This window comes from Coregonus lavaretus, assembly GCF_964263955.1.
Source record: "Coregonus lavaretus genome assembly, contig: HAP1_SCAFFOLD_913, whole genome shotgun sequence".
In the NCBI taxonomy this organism is placed as follows: domain Eukaryota; kingdom Metazoa; phylum Chordata; class Actinopteri; order Salmoniformes; family Salmonidae; genus Coregonus; species Coregonus lavaretus.
In genome coordinates, this window is record NW_028165943.1 from 132,006 (window position 1) to 147,083 (window position 15,078).

General features: G+C 45.0%; 1 protein-coding gene across 3 annotated transcripts in view; it reads right to left on the reverse strand.

The window, feature by feature from the left end:
- Nucleotides 1-1,562: 1,562 nt before the first annotated feature.
- The window catches only part of LOC311115269 (max-interacting protein 1-like), a 35,269-nt gene continuing 21,753 nt past the window's right edge, over nucleotides 1,563-15,078 (reverse strand). For 2 of the 3 annotated variants that reach the window (XM_084190464.1, XM_084190465.1), the window contains exons 4-6: nucleotides 8,307-8,421; nucleotides 6,035-6,239; nucleotides 1,563-5,732 (exon numbers count right to left, since the gene is read on the reverse strand). In XM_084190464.1, coding sequence (XP_084046590.1) covers nucleotides 5,548-5,732; nucleotides 6,035-6,239; nucleotides 8,307-8,421 — 505 coding nt within the window. In that variant the 3' untranslated portion in view covers nucleotides 1,563-5,547. Of the gene's footprint in view, nucleotides 5,733-6,034; nucleotides 6,240-7,748; nucleotides 8,143-8,306; nucleotides 8,422-15,078 lie in introns of those variants that run through there. The other variant, XM_084190466.1, reaches the window with a different exon arrangement.

Here is a 15,078-nt window from a genome sequence, read left to right on the forward strand (position 1 = left end):
GGGCCTTCCCCAAACTGTTGCCACAAAGCTGGAAGCACAGAATCGTCTAGAATGTAATTGTATTCTGTAGCGTTAAGATTTCCCTTCACTGGGACTAAGGGGCCTAGCCCGAACCATGAAAAACAGCCCCAGACCATTATTCCTCCTCTACCAAACTTTACAGTTGGCACTATGCATTGGGGCAGGTAGCGTTCTCCTGGCATCCGCCAAACCCAGATTAATTTGTCGGACTACCAGGTGTTGAAGCGTGATTCATCACTCCAGAGAACGCGTTTCCACTGCTCCAGAGTCCAATGGCGGCGAGCTTTACACAACTCCAGCCGACGCTTGGCATTGTGTATGGTGATCTTAGGCTTGTGTGCGGCTGCTCGGCCGTGGAAACCCATTTCATTAAGCTCCTGATGAACAGTTCTTGTGCTGATGTTTCTTCCAGAGGCAGTTTGGAACTCGGTAGTGCTTCAGTACTCAGTGGTCCCGTTCTGTGAGCTTGTGAGGCTGAGCCATTGTTGCATCTAGACCTTTCCACTTCACAATAACAGCACTTACAGTAGACCAGGGCAGCTCTAGCAGGGCAGAAATTGGACGAACTGACTTGTTGGAAAGGTGGCATCATATGACGGTGCCACGTTGAAAGTCACTGAGTTCTTCAGTTAGGCCATTCTACTGCCAATGTTTGTCTATGGAGATTGCATGGCTGTGTGCTCGATTTTCTACACCTGTCAGCAACGCGTGTGGCTGAAATGGCCGAATCCACTAATTTGAAGGGGTGTTCACATACTTTTGTATATATAGTGTATCTACACAGTTAACTTTGAGACACGTATTTGGGCTCGTTCCAGACAGTCATGCAAAATCTGTGCATATCTGCAGAGGTTTATCAGATCTTTACAATGCCTGGCAAAAGTGTATATATAATATATGACAAAACTAAGATACTGTAATCTGCACAGGACCTTGTTAACCCAGTTCACCCTTTAAGATACACTGAGTGTACAAAACATTAAGAACACCTTCCTAATATTGAGTTGCACCCCCTTTTGCCCTCAGAACAGCCTCAATTCGTTGAGGCATGGACTCTACAAGGTGTCGAAAGCGTTCCACAGGGATGCTGGCCCATGTGGACTCCAATGCTTCCCACAGTTGTGTCAAATTGGGAAACGGTTGAGCGTGAAATACCAGTAGCGTTGCAGTTCTTGACACAAACCGGTACACCTGGCACCTACTACCATACCCCATTCAAAGGCACTTAAATATTTTGTCTTGCCCATTCACCCTCTGAATGGCACACATACCCAATCCATGTCTCAAGGCTTAAAAATCCTTATTTAACCCGTCTCCGCCCCTTCATCCACACTGATTTAAGTGGATTTAACAGGTGACATCAATAAGGGATCATAGCTTTCACCTGGTCAGTCTATGTCAAGGAAATGTTTTGTACACTCAGTGTATGGCTGACTAACAGGAACCCAACCGATAAGAAGTGTCTGACTTCCTCAAAATGAATGCAGGATGGATGGATGGATGGATGGATGGATGGATGGATGGATAACAAAATCAACAAGTTCAGGTTTGACAATCTTGGTGTTTTATTGTAAGTATTGCATTTTCAAACTTACACAGCGAGAATCATCATCATCATCAGAGAGCATGTTCTACAAAGGATTGATGGCCACAGAGTTCATCTGAACAACAAGGGGACTATAGTCTCTCCTATAGCCTGGTTAAACCAGACTGAATGCTGGTTGAACCCAGGCTAGGTCTGTCTTGTTTGGAGGTGGAAATAGCTGTATCTACTTTGACCCATTCTGCTTTAGCCTGGTTCCCAGATCTGTTTGTGCTGTCTTGACCAGAATGACCATAGGAGTTGGAAAGACAACACAAACAGATATGGGACCCAGGCTATTCATTCTCCCTTCGAGTCGGTGTCTATAAGACCAATATCTAGTACACTGGAGTGACATTATTCAGGGTGGACGTCAATTCCATCTAAATTCCATCCGCGAAATGGAGTGTGTATTCAGTTTGGATACCAGGCAAGAAATTCCCATCTTGAACTCAAAAGATAGGAATTGAGTTAGAATTGACCCCAACTCTGGATATAACAACATCCTGCTAGCCATACACAGCCAAAAGCAGGTATCTCTTATATGGCCGCCCTAAGGACACCAGACAACACACACAAAAGAGAGAGAGGGTATTGGGGAAAAACACTGTTTTTCATTAAATATGGGCCCTTTTTTTCTCATAGTGCAAGTAAAAAAAAATACAAACTAAAAGCGATAGACGATAAAGGTGTAAATGAATGTGGGAAGAGTGAAGTAATCTGCCCCCCTGTGAAAGAAGAGGACACTGTTGGTGTTCTGAGGTTGTTTGGCTTATTTGTTTATATCGAGAAAGCACCATCGTCCAATGATACCATCAAGTCTCTCGAGAGATGAGATCATGAAATCCTGCAAGATTACACTAACTTTACACCTTAAATGATGTCCTTCATTGAAACCATAGGCTTTTGTTCTCAATAATATTAATCTGAGGCTTTTTGTAAATGTAAGACACATTTTGTTGACTAAAACATAGTCTAGTAAAGACTACTACTTGTCCTCCTACTAAAGGAGTGTGGAGTTAGTTAGCCCCCATTTTGTATAGTAGCTGGCTCAGTATTTGCCAATTAGACTTGGCTATTGTAGGCTGAGTCCAAAATCAACCCCTTGAACCTACACCCCATCCCCTCCTAGGGGTAATTCTAGGATAATTGGATAGGTGTAAACTGTTATGACAAAAACTCCACCCAGCCTATCAGAAAAGGAGAAGAAATGACCATACAGCTTGGGGTCAGTTTGGAACTCGACCGTGGATGCATAAGAGGCAAGGCTCAGTACTGGGAGCAGCTTGGGGGCTGATTACATTTCAAGTGTCCGGCTAATAAAACAAAAACAGAAAATAATGGAAAAACATTAGCCTGGTATCCCGACTGATTTCACTACGATTCACCAATGTCTTTGTCCCAAATGGCACCCTATTCCCTGCTTAGTGCTCTAGTTTTGACAGAGTCTAGTCAAAAGTAGTGCACTATGTAGGGAACAGGGTGCCATTTGGGACAGACACTTGTTTCACTTAAAAACATAAAAAAGGAGGAGGAGAATAATAAGATAAGACAGAAACAAAATAAGTTAACTTTTTTTTTTTTTTTTTGTTGGTTCTGTGAGGGATGGAGAAATAAGCTAATAAATATATAAACTTTAAAAAACTCAAGGGTCAGGGGGGGATTGTTCTTTCATATGAAGAGATACGTGAATACCAGTGGAAAACAAGACTTTTCAAAGTGCAAGTTGGGTTCGCCTCAGTAACAAGGGCTAAGGATGTACACACAGTCAATGACATCATCATAAACCTTGGTGTTGTCACTTCAGACTCGAGTTCTACCACAGCTCACGAGATACCACCAGTGGAATGCCATATAGGTTTTTTCAAAATAAAAGTAAAAAACTAACCCATTTGAAAAAATAAGAGTGCCACCCAAACTCTTTATTTATGAACAGAAGAAGTCCTGGGGTGGCGGCCATTTTTTATTACAGCCATATAGTTGTTGTTCTCTTGTTGTTGTGTCTTGAACTTTAAGTTAAGTATTGTGAAGTGTAACTTCTCCTCTTGGGGGAGAGGGGGACAGCTACAGAATGGTAACTTTTGAACGTTTCAACCAGCAAAATGAACAAAGCAATACTGTCCAATCCTTGCCACGTCGACGACTGACTGACTGCTTGCCAGTCACACTCTGAGAGAATAAGTAGAATAAATCTTTTCAAAAATATAATTTAAAATGCACAAAAACACAAGGTCAAAAACAGCAACAGAGGCAATAGTTTTTTTCTATCCACAAGTTTTCTACTTTTTTTTTTACACTCCTTTTATCATTGTTCATTTATTAAGCTATTTGTAAGCTATCTAATTATGTACAAAAAACAAAGCAAGTTGAATTAGCTTTTTTGGACGGCCACAGGTCTGTTGCCTTGGAAAAGAGTGGGAAAAAACAGGAGGAGCTCAAATGGTCGAAAAAAAAATCAGAAAACTACTAGAAATAGTTTTATTGCTTGTTACTGCTGGATAGAGAGAAAGGATGATGTTGTCTCTATAGTCCAAAGTTCCTTAGCATTCTTTCTTTTTAAATTGTGCCGATTTGTTTCTATAGACAGCTATAGGGTAGGCAAGTGCAGGATAGCTTGTTGTGGTAGCTGCTTTGTTGTAAAAACACATTTTAAGATTTATTTCCACATCGAGCACCACCCACGTTCCATGGGAATGTATATAATGCATGTATTTTTTTTATTCCATTCGTTTGGATGGAAACGTCCTGTATGACATGGCAGACAAGGATTGTTGGTTGTACAAGCGTTTGATCTGCGTTGTTGATGGGTTTGTTGTTGTTGTTGTTGTTTCACGTAGCACCATTTCAAGTGTCTGTTGGATGCTGTGGTGTGGTTGCGCAGTGGTAAAAAAACCCACAAAGACAAGGAATTTAAAATAAAAAGGACGTCGTTCAAGGGCCAAAATGTGTTGATATGGCATGTAGACTTCTTGACATTCCACAGTCCAAATTACAACTTGTTCCCAAATTTGTTTTTAATTCTAGCAGAACATTCACTTGACTTCGCACACAAGACCAGAGCAAACACGCAAACACATAGAACCAAACAGGGTTTTAAAACTCATAAAACTCATCATAAAACATTCTAATATATATTAGAAATTTAAGTGCATTTCTGATGCTAAAATATGGGGTTGTTTTTTTGTTCTAAAATAACTTAATCAATTGTTTGATTTAAAAAAAGAGATCTATTCCCTTCGATTATGTCTGCAATAAAATCAAGATAATGCTGATCCCAGCTTATTCGTGAAAATAAATCATTTTTCATCTTCATTTTCAACCATTCATAAAGCCACTCAAGTAAAATCTAATTTAAAACCATTGCTCTTATTCAGATCATCAAAATAAAGGTTGGTTGGTTCTGTGTTTGGATCCATCTCTGTTCTTCATGTACCTGTTAATCAGGACGAGGCGGGGGGTTGGACCTTCTGCTTGGGACGGAGGGTGGGTTGAGGGGTTCCAAGGGGGGTTCATCTCGGACTGTGGGTTGTTGGTTCAGCAGCGAGTTGGAGCAGAGCGACGGATGGTGCGAAGGGGAGGGGTTACAGACAGGAAGTAGTTGCCTGAAAAGGCAGGAAGTTAGAAGGACGTCAGGGCGCCACTTGAGGGATGCCATGGCGATGGCGTAGTCGGCGATGATACATGTAGATGGGTTACATGACGATACACAACAGGTGGATGGAGTTTGAAGGCCAAGGTTTTTGCAGGTTGGAGCCGGGGGTGGAGACAACTCTAATTGGCCGGTCGGAGAAGGCGGCGAGTTTGACGAGGACACTGGAGTAACGTTCGCTCTCATAACCTTCGCCGCTGGCAAGGTTCAGGTGGTTGGACTTTGGATGTTGGTGGAGCCCCCGAGGTTGCAGATTGGAGCCGGGGGGGAGGAGTCTACACCCAACAGCCATCTCCTATGAGGAGGATCCTGAGAAGGCTGAGGAGAGTTTGAGGATGCTGCAGCTGGAGTAGCCCTCGTCGCTGGCTAGACTCTGGAGGCTGCTGTGGTCGTCTAGATCGCTGGTGGAGGCCGTAGAAACCGAGTCCAGCTCCCCGTGCTCCGAGAACTCTGTAGACTCCACGTCCACCTCAATCTCCTCTGTCGAGGGGGAGCGAGGTGAGAAAGCGAGAGAGAGAGAGAGAGAGAGAGAGAGAGAGAAGAGCAGAACGTTAGAATAATACACTCTAAACAAGAGCTTCTTGGAACTTAACAGGAACACTACTAAACTGAGAAGTTTGGTGGATTTCTGTGCAGAAACAAATCATTCTAGTTATCCTAAGAATAGGGAACTAGTGTGCAAAGTCCAAATGTCTCTTTAACTGCTGTGCTTATGTGTGTGATACATTGAAATAAAAACTCAAATCTGACAAAGATCCTTATTGGCATTCACGGTCGCTCACCTTGGTCAGAGTCGGAGCGCTCGGAGGAGCAGATGGTGGAGCCCACGCTGTCCATGCGTATCCTCTCTCCCTCCCCCGGCCCAGTGCCTCCTACCCCGACCCCAGTGCCCCCCTGCAGCAGGTCCAACTGGCGCTGGAGGTGCCTCTGCTCCCTCTCCAGACTGTCCAGCTGGTTACGGCTCTTACGTTCCGCCTCTTCAAGTTTCTAGAAGAGGGGGAGAAGAGAGGAGAGGAGGGAGAGAGGAGAGAAGAGAAGGGAGAGAGAAAGTGTGTTTATTTATCTTGAACAAAATGTATTTGTATACCCGTTTCCAAAGAGCACCTGCCACCGCCCCCACCACACCCACAGAGCAATGACGAGTTGCTATCCTTTGTGTTCCTTTATCTATTTAAAATGTATATTTTACCAGGTGTGTTCAAGTTTCTATAGGAGAGAAGAAAGAGATGAATGTGGTTATGAATTGATTTGAATGTTTATTTTAGCGGGCAAGGTTGATGGAGAAGATATTCTCAGAGGGATAGTGACAGTGGGAGAGGGGGGTGGAGGGAGAGATAGAGATAAGTGGCGCAGTGGTCTAAGGCACTGCATCGCAGTGCTAACTGTGCCACTAGAGATCCTGGTTCGAATCCAGGCTCTGTCGCAGCCGGCCGCAACCGGGAGACTCATGGGCGGCGCACAATTGTCCCAGCGTCGTCCAGGGTAGGGGAGGGAATGGCCGGCAGGGATGTAGCTCAGTTGATAGAGCATGGCGTTTGCAACGCCAGGGTTGTGGGTTCGATTCCCACGGGGGGCCAGTATAAATAGATATGTATTCACTAACTGTAAGTCGCTCTGGATAAGAGCGTCTGCTAAATGACTAAAATGTAAATGTAAATAAGGAAGTAGTCAAAAAACTGGGAAGAGGATGAGAGATAGAGGAGTCAATGAAACCTCCAATCAATTCTCCAAACGCTATAACAATGTCAGCAACAGGCTTTAGTCTCCTGAACTAGGCTAACTCTAACCTTTGGAAGGGAAATCACCCAACAGTCCAACACAGAAGCAACTATCTGTCTTTCCAGACTTGCCGTTGTTTATCTTGTATCAGTGTTTTGTTTACGATGCATTTGTTTACTACTGCTGTTACACAGAGTCACGTCTATACTTGATAAAGACTAGAGCTGACAGCTAGAGCACAGTGAGAGAGAGAGAGGGGGGAGAGAGAGGGGGGGGAGTGAAAGAGATAGAGAGAGGGGGGGAGACAGAAAGATAGAGAGGGGGAGAGAGAGTGAGAGTGAGAGAAAGAGCGAGTGAGAGAAAGAGAGACATGTTTCTGTGTCATTGTCAGGGCCAATGTCATTGATCTCCATCTCCATACTAATCTCATTCAGGTGGCTGTTAGTAGTGGGGAAGCTGCACGGCCATAGTTTCATACCCAAGCAACATGTTTGTCATTACTAGCAAGGTTTCCTCCAAAGAAATTCCGCCAGTGAGCAAATTTCAGGTCTGCTGAGCGCAAACTCAACGTTGTGAAAGTTCTGTGCAACTTCCAGCGCGCGTTTACTGTGAACACTGAGGCTGTACCCGCTTTAAGTTACAGTTTTAACAGTGGCCAAGTAGGCTACTGTGGCTATTTGATCATAATGTAGGACTACCATAAAAAACTATGGAGAATATGCATCACATAACATCATATCATTCAGCCTACAGTAGTAGCCAATGTGTGGTGTTCAACGTAGGCCTACATTCCATGAGACTTTTGAACACAAAACATGCAGGCCTTGACATTAACCTGTTTATCCTGAACATTTTGTTGTGTTGTTTGATGCAAGAAACCACTTTACAAAATAAAATGCATTATTATTCCCATACCATTATTACAGAGAATCAGACAAATTATGCTACCCTATTGGCTACTTAGCTTATTCAAGACCGTCTCCAAATAATGTTGCAATGAAAGTGGCTAATAATAATTGCATTGATTCGATCACAATTCCCCAAAAAAGGGAAACGTTGATAGTGTTAATTAACGGGGAGAACTCTAGAGAGTTGAGTGAAGTTCAATCTTGTGCTTCTCTGCGCGGGGTGATATTTCTTCTGCGCGGCAGTCCCAGGGGCACACAGGCAGCTTAGAGGGATCATTGGTTACCAGTCAAATGTGTTGTTTGTGTTACAATAGTAAAGCTTCATACAACTTCAAATCAATCAATGGAAAATGTCAAACATTTGTCATACATGTTTAAAGCATTTGAAGAGGTCATAAGTTTGCATGTGTCCGGGCAGTATAGCTACCTTAATATGTGATTTGGCTTTGTTGAGCAGTCCCAGGGTGGTGTGGCGGTTACAGTCTTTTCCCAGAGGGATGAGGGCCTTCAACCTCTCCAAACACAGACGCAGGTGGGCTCGTCTGGAAGAAGACAGGAACACACAGAGAGAGAGAGAGAGAGAGAAAGAGAGGTTAGAGACAGGATATTACAGGATTCAGGAGCCAGATACAGTAGATGGATAACAAGACAACACATTGGTCCAGATGATACTGAGAGAGAGAGAGAGAGAGAGAGAGAGAGAGAGAGAGAGAGAGAGAGAGAGAGAGAGAGAGAGAGAGAGAGAGAGAGAGAGAGAGAGAGAGAGAGAGAGAGAGAGAGAGAGAGAGAGAGAGAGAGAGAGAGAGAGAGAGAGAGAGGAGGTGTAATGGTGTTTCCTGCACCCTACTCAGTTTTACTTCCCCCCTCCATCGCTGTAGACTCCTGTAGTGTCTAAGGAACCTATAGGTAGTCAGGTCAACCTGACCACATGACCTGACCATGAAATGGTTGTCTCACCTAGCTATCTTAAGATAAATGCACTAACTGTAAGTCGCTCTGGATAAGAGCGTATGCTAAATGACTAAAATGTAAATGAAATTCTCTGAGCCGTAGTTACACCACAACACACACGATCTCAAATGACACAGAGAGGTGTAATGGCATTTCCAACTTCATTTCTCCCTCCCCCTCTTCCTCATTCTAATGATAGCTAGCTAGACTACATTACTGAAGGTCGGACTGTACAGTACATCTAGGTAATGGGTGAGTTGAGAGGTAGAGAGAGATCATGGAGGGTGTAACACAATAACCTGTCAATTGGGTTGCAGTGAAGGGGTCTTCTAGCTAACCTAGGGCATTAAGCTGCAGTGAAGGGGTCTTCTAGCTAACCTAGGGCATTAAGCTGCAGTGAAGGGGTCTTCTAGCTAACCTAGGGCATTAAGCTGCAGTGAAGGGGTCTTTTAGCTAACATAGGGCATTAAGCTGCAGTGAAGGGGTCTTTTAGCTAACCTAGGGCATTAAGCTGCAGTGAAGGGGTCTTTTAGCTAACCTAGGGCATTAAGCTGCAGTGAAGGGGTCTTCTAGCTAATCTAGGGCATTAAGCTGCAGTGAAGGGGTCTTCTAGCTAACCTAGGGCATTAAGCTGCAGTGAAGGGGTCTTCTAGCTAACCTAGGGCATTAAGCTACTCAGACTAGGACACTGAAAGTGTCTCGGCCCTAAGGCTAGATTACAACCTAAAGACTGCAGCAATTACTCAGAAATGACTCTCCTCTCTCTCTCTGTGTGTGTGTGTGTGTTTCTGTGTGTGAGTTCAACTATGTGAAGAACGTGAACGTTATGCCTCTGGGTTGTGTGGGGGTAGGATGTGTGTTTGGAATGGGAGGGCAGCACTGCTTATAGCACTTAAATAATAAAGGTGCATGCACACACACACACACCCACACACACACCCACACCCACACCCACACAAACGTACACACGTCTCTATATATGATAAATATCTGTCTGTCTCTGTCTCAGTCTGTAATCAGCCCCATTCACAGGGCATGCCAGCCCACATTCAGTCTTTATCAGTCCCCCGGTTATCCTAGAGCAGACCCTGCAGGTCTACACAGAGATGGACTACGATCCAGATGAATCTCTGTTCTCTGATCTATAGCATGTGTGTGGGTGTCCTCTGTATAGCGGTGCCTCGGGCCTTACTCCGAGGTTCCACTAGGAAGCAGCATCGCACGGTGAAACATCGGAAGCCATTCACTTAAAATGGAAGGAAAACGAGGGAACCGAACAGGGCGAGGGGACCGTTGAGCAGTGCGAGCATGGGCGAGGGGACCGAACAGGGCGAGGGGACCGTTGAGCAGTGCGAGCATGGGCGAGGGGACCGAACAGGGCGAGGGGACCGTTGAGCAGTGCGAGCATGGGCGAGGGGACCGAACAGGGCGAGGGGACCGTTGAGCGGTGCGAGCATGGGCGAGGGGACCGAACAGGGCGGGGGGACCGTTGAGCGGTGCGAGCATGGGCGAGGGAACCGAACAGGGCGGGGGGAACGTTGAACGGTGCGAGCATGGGCGAGGGAACCAAACAGGGCGGGGGGAACGTTGAACGGTGCGAGCATGGGCGAGGGAACCGAACAGGGCGGGGGGAACGTTGAATGGTGCGAGCATGGGCGAGGGAACCGAACAGGGCGGGACTTAAGTTGGGAAAGGCTGAACTTTATTCATATCCTCTAGGATATCGCGACGTGAGTGACCAATCGAAGCTCACCATAGCTTCCAACCTCTACTGGATTGGCTGACAATGGCTGTTGATACGTAGCACTACTTAGCTCGCTTGCTAGCACCCACATGAGGGTCAGGCTAGCGTGGCTGGGAGAGTGCTGCTTGTATAGTGTTAAAAGCCAGTTAGACAGGTTTGGAGACCTCTGGGTTATCACACTATTTGACCTGGAAGATGGCTGTGGCACATCAGTAAGGCTGAGCTGGCTGAACACACACACACACACACACACACACACACACACACACACACACACACACACAATCTCATTGATCAACTCACTGAGAGAAATAAGGGAGGGAGGGAGAGGTATCCTAGACAAGTCTAGACATGCCTGTCAGGCTACAGTGTGTGAGGTGAATGGAGCTCCTCCAGACAGTAGTTCTACAGGCCTGTACTTCCTCCTCCCCATCCTCCCCATCCTCCACCGCTCTACACTTCACTTCTCACTGATAAAGACAACCATGCACCCTACTGCAGTCTCAGCAGCTGACCCTAGATAACCCTCACTTACTGGAGGGAGGGAGGAGGGAGGAGAGAGAGAAGGAGGGAGGCAGGGAGGGGAAGACAGCAGGCACCGTTCACAGACCTATCTGTCTATCTGTCTCAAGTGAAGGTTAATCTTCATGAGTAGGCTAGGCTAGTTAACCACAATTACTGTAGGCCTATTTAGCCATGGCCTCCTTTTCTTTCACACATAGAAGATGTGTGGATGTAGTTTGAATTCATAGGCCTATTCTGATACGTGTCACAGCAGCTAACCACAGACACCTCCACACCAATATGATGACATCTCAAAGCACATTTCTCAGCCTTGATTTCTACACATGCAAGGTCAATGTAACTAAGGTCAATGTAACTAAGGTCAATGTAACTAAGGTCAATGTAACTAAGGTCAATGTCCCTCTCCTTCCTCTCTTCTCTCCCCTCCTCCAGAGAGCAATGGAGATGGAAACAGATGGGGGGAGGGAGAGGGACAGAGAGATCGAGAGAGGAGGAAGGAGAAAGAGAGAAAATAGAGATGTAGAGATTGACGGAGAGGTAGAGACTGAGATCGACAGAGGCAGAGACAAACAGAGAGAAATAGAGAGAGTGAGCGAGAACGAGATAGAGAAGTATGTCCCTATAATTATGTCACTGTCCATACAAAATGTCCACCAATGGTTATATGGTCCTAAGCCTTTAGAGCACAGTTGTTTACCAGTTAGGTTTAAGAGTTAATGGTCGTAATTCCTAAAGCATGCTGGGCGGTTGTGTATCGGTCGGGTCAAAGACCTGGGCTTAAGGCCTAATAGGTGACAAAGAATGAATGAGTTGTTTGTGGGCTTAAATACCTGAGTGGGACTTTAAATATAGGCATTCTGCACCATAATCTCCTTTGGGGCCTCCTGAGCACAAAATAGCAAACATGTCCAATACTATGAGTAACAATGTGAATTAGAATTTCTGTTTACTTCCTGAATGCAATGGAATGAACCCCAACCCTGCTAGGCCTAGCTGTATTTCCTTAGTGGTTCTTAGAAAAGCATATCTCGTTACATAAATGGCAATGGATTTAATTTGCAGTGGTAGGACACTGCAACACTACACACACCAGCGTTAGCTACAGGAAGGATCATGACAGGACGCTAACCTCAGTGTCAGTAGTGTGCTGGATATAGATAGCCTGCTAAGCTAATTTAGCACTGCAGGGGGTTGGATAGCATTAGCTCCACTCCTATGAATAGCCTAGCGCTTGCTAGCATTAGCCCACTAATGAGCCTTGTTGCTTTAGCTATTGATAGCCTGGAACACGTGCTAACATTAGCCTGCCAAAGGGCCCTGTTCTCCATGTCATCCATCCTATGAATAGCATTACCTAGTGTTAGCTTTACGTGAATGGGGCTCCCATCTGCAGCATGCAGATTACATAACACGTGCTGCTAGCGTGCTGATGCTACCACGAAGGCTTGTACTCAGAACCCACACACAGGAAATCAAAGCTAGGATATTGAATGACAACAAAGGTAAATGGATGCATAACGTTGGAGTTTGTGAACCTGATGGCATGATGATGGTAAAAATAAACAATTGTGTGGAGAGTTGGTCTTCCATGCTCTCTAACCTCCACCTCTCGCTCTCTTTTCTATGCGTCAAACCTGCCTCCAACACAAGGGATAACCCTTCAGAGAAAAAGGCCATCTGCACTTCAAAACCCTCTTTTGTAACACGGCAGAATCGACCCGAGCACTGCTCACAGCTCTTTACCTACGCACTCCTTCTTTCCCTTTATTCATCCCTCCATCTCACCACAGGTTCTTCTTTTACCCTTCTCTCTTTCATCTGATCAAGAGAGAGTTTGAAAGGAAAAAAGAACAACTGCCTTGACAAGATGTTGAAAAATGGTTTGAAGAGAGCTTGAAAAAGCCGGTTGAAAGGATGCTCAGCTGTGCATACCGACAGGCAGCAAGCGTTTAATGTGGTTGGAGTTTTTACCACCACTCTTTTGAACCGTCACCTTCTCCAGCTACGGAGGCTGTAGTAGAGGTAGTGAGTGGTCTTTCTATAGACTGTTACATTATGGTTGTGAGGTAACTGGCGTTTTAGGGGCTGAAGAGGTAGTGAGTGGTCTTTGGGAGGTTAGATGTAGTGAGTGGTCTTTTTTTGTAGACTGTTTCACTTTGGTCTGTGGCTTGCAGCATCACGTCTGGCTCTATCTGCATTAGCACAGGGTGTTGTCTCCCAGTTTAATAGAATAGCTTCAATAGTAGATTTAGTATGTTTTGCAGCTTAGGCTAATTAAAGGTGGGTTTGTTTGAGAAACAAACACAGGGAAAACCTAGAGCCAAGGTGTAGTCTAATAACCCCAAAACAAACACAGGGGAAACCTAGAGCCAAGGTGTAGTCTAATAACCCCAAAACAAACACAGGGACAACCTAGAGCCAAGGTGTAGTCTAATAACCCCAAAACAAACACAGGGACAACCTAGAGCCAAGGTGTAGTCTAATAACCCCAAAACAAACACAGGGACAACCTAGAGCCAAGGTGTAGTCTAATAACCCCAAAACAAACACAGGGACAACCTAGAGCCAAGGTGTGGTCTAATAACCCCAAAACAAACACAGGGACAACCTAGAGCCAAGGTGTGGTCTAATAACCCCAAAACAAACACAGGGACAACCTAGAGCCAAGGTGTAGTCTAATAACCCCAAAACAAACACAGGGACAACCTAGAGCCAAGGTGTGGTCTAATAACCCCAAAACAAACACAGGGACAACCTAGAGCCAAGGTGTAGTCTAATAACCCCAAAACAAACACAGGGACAACCTAGAGCCAAGGTGTAGTCTAATAACCCCAAAACAAACACAGGGACAACCTAGAGCCAAGGTGTGGTCTAATAACCCCAAAACAAACACAGGGACAACCTAGAGCCAAGGTGTGGTCTAATAACCCCAAAACAAACACAGGGACAACCTAGAGCCAAGGTGTGGTCTAATAACCCCAAAACAAACACAGGGACAACCTAGAGCCAAGGTGTGGTCTAATAACCCCAAAACAAACACAGGGACAACCTAGAGCCAAGGTGTGGTCTAATAACCCCAAAACAAACACAGGGAAAACCTAGAGCCAAGGTGTAGTCTAATAACCCCAAAACAAACACAGGGAAAACCTAGAGCCAAGGTGTAGTCTAATAACCCCAAAACAAACACAGGGAAAACCTAGAGCCAAGGTGTAGTCTAATAACCCCAAAACAAACAAGAAAGAGCTTATTGTAGAAATGTCCTTTTTTTCATGGGTAAAACACTGATCTGGCTGAGGACAAAGTCCTGCTAGTTCTGATTATACAGTATTTTGTGGAACACACATCATGAAGCAGAGAGAGAAAGGAGCAATACACTATAGCTGGCCTAGATTTCCTGGAACTTTTGAATAAGTCTTAAATAATTAATGACTTTATGGCACGGGCCATCCAAGATGTATGATATACATTTCATAGGTCTTTAAAGGGGCAGTTCAGACCCTGTTTACAGATAGCACTCCATACATTTGAAGGATGTGATCAGGACGGTATATATTGGTTTAGCGGTAGGTCCATTTCAATGATGTAGGCCTATAAATAGAGGGTAATGTCATTAAAACACTAATTCCTCATTAATCAAGACAGATCCCATCGCTACTGGGCCCCACACCCTCAACCCCTCAACCCCACCTCCCATATTACCTAGTTATTGATGTAGCGAGCTGACACGTGACCCTTCACATAGATATTATACTAATTACAGATCCTTCACATAGTCCGCATCCCAAATGGCACCCTATTCCCTACATAGTGCACTACTTTTGACCAGGCTCTGATCAAAAGTAGTGCACTATGTAGTGAACAGGGTGCCATTTGGCACGCATCCAATGATATTATACTAATTACAGATCCTTGGTGGAGCTCGGTGGTAAATCTCAAAGCTGACAAGGCAGTCAGGAAATGGAGACATCATGGTCATTAT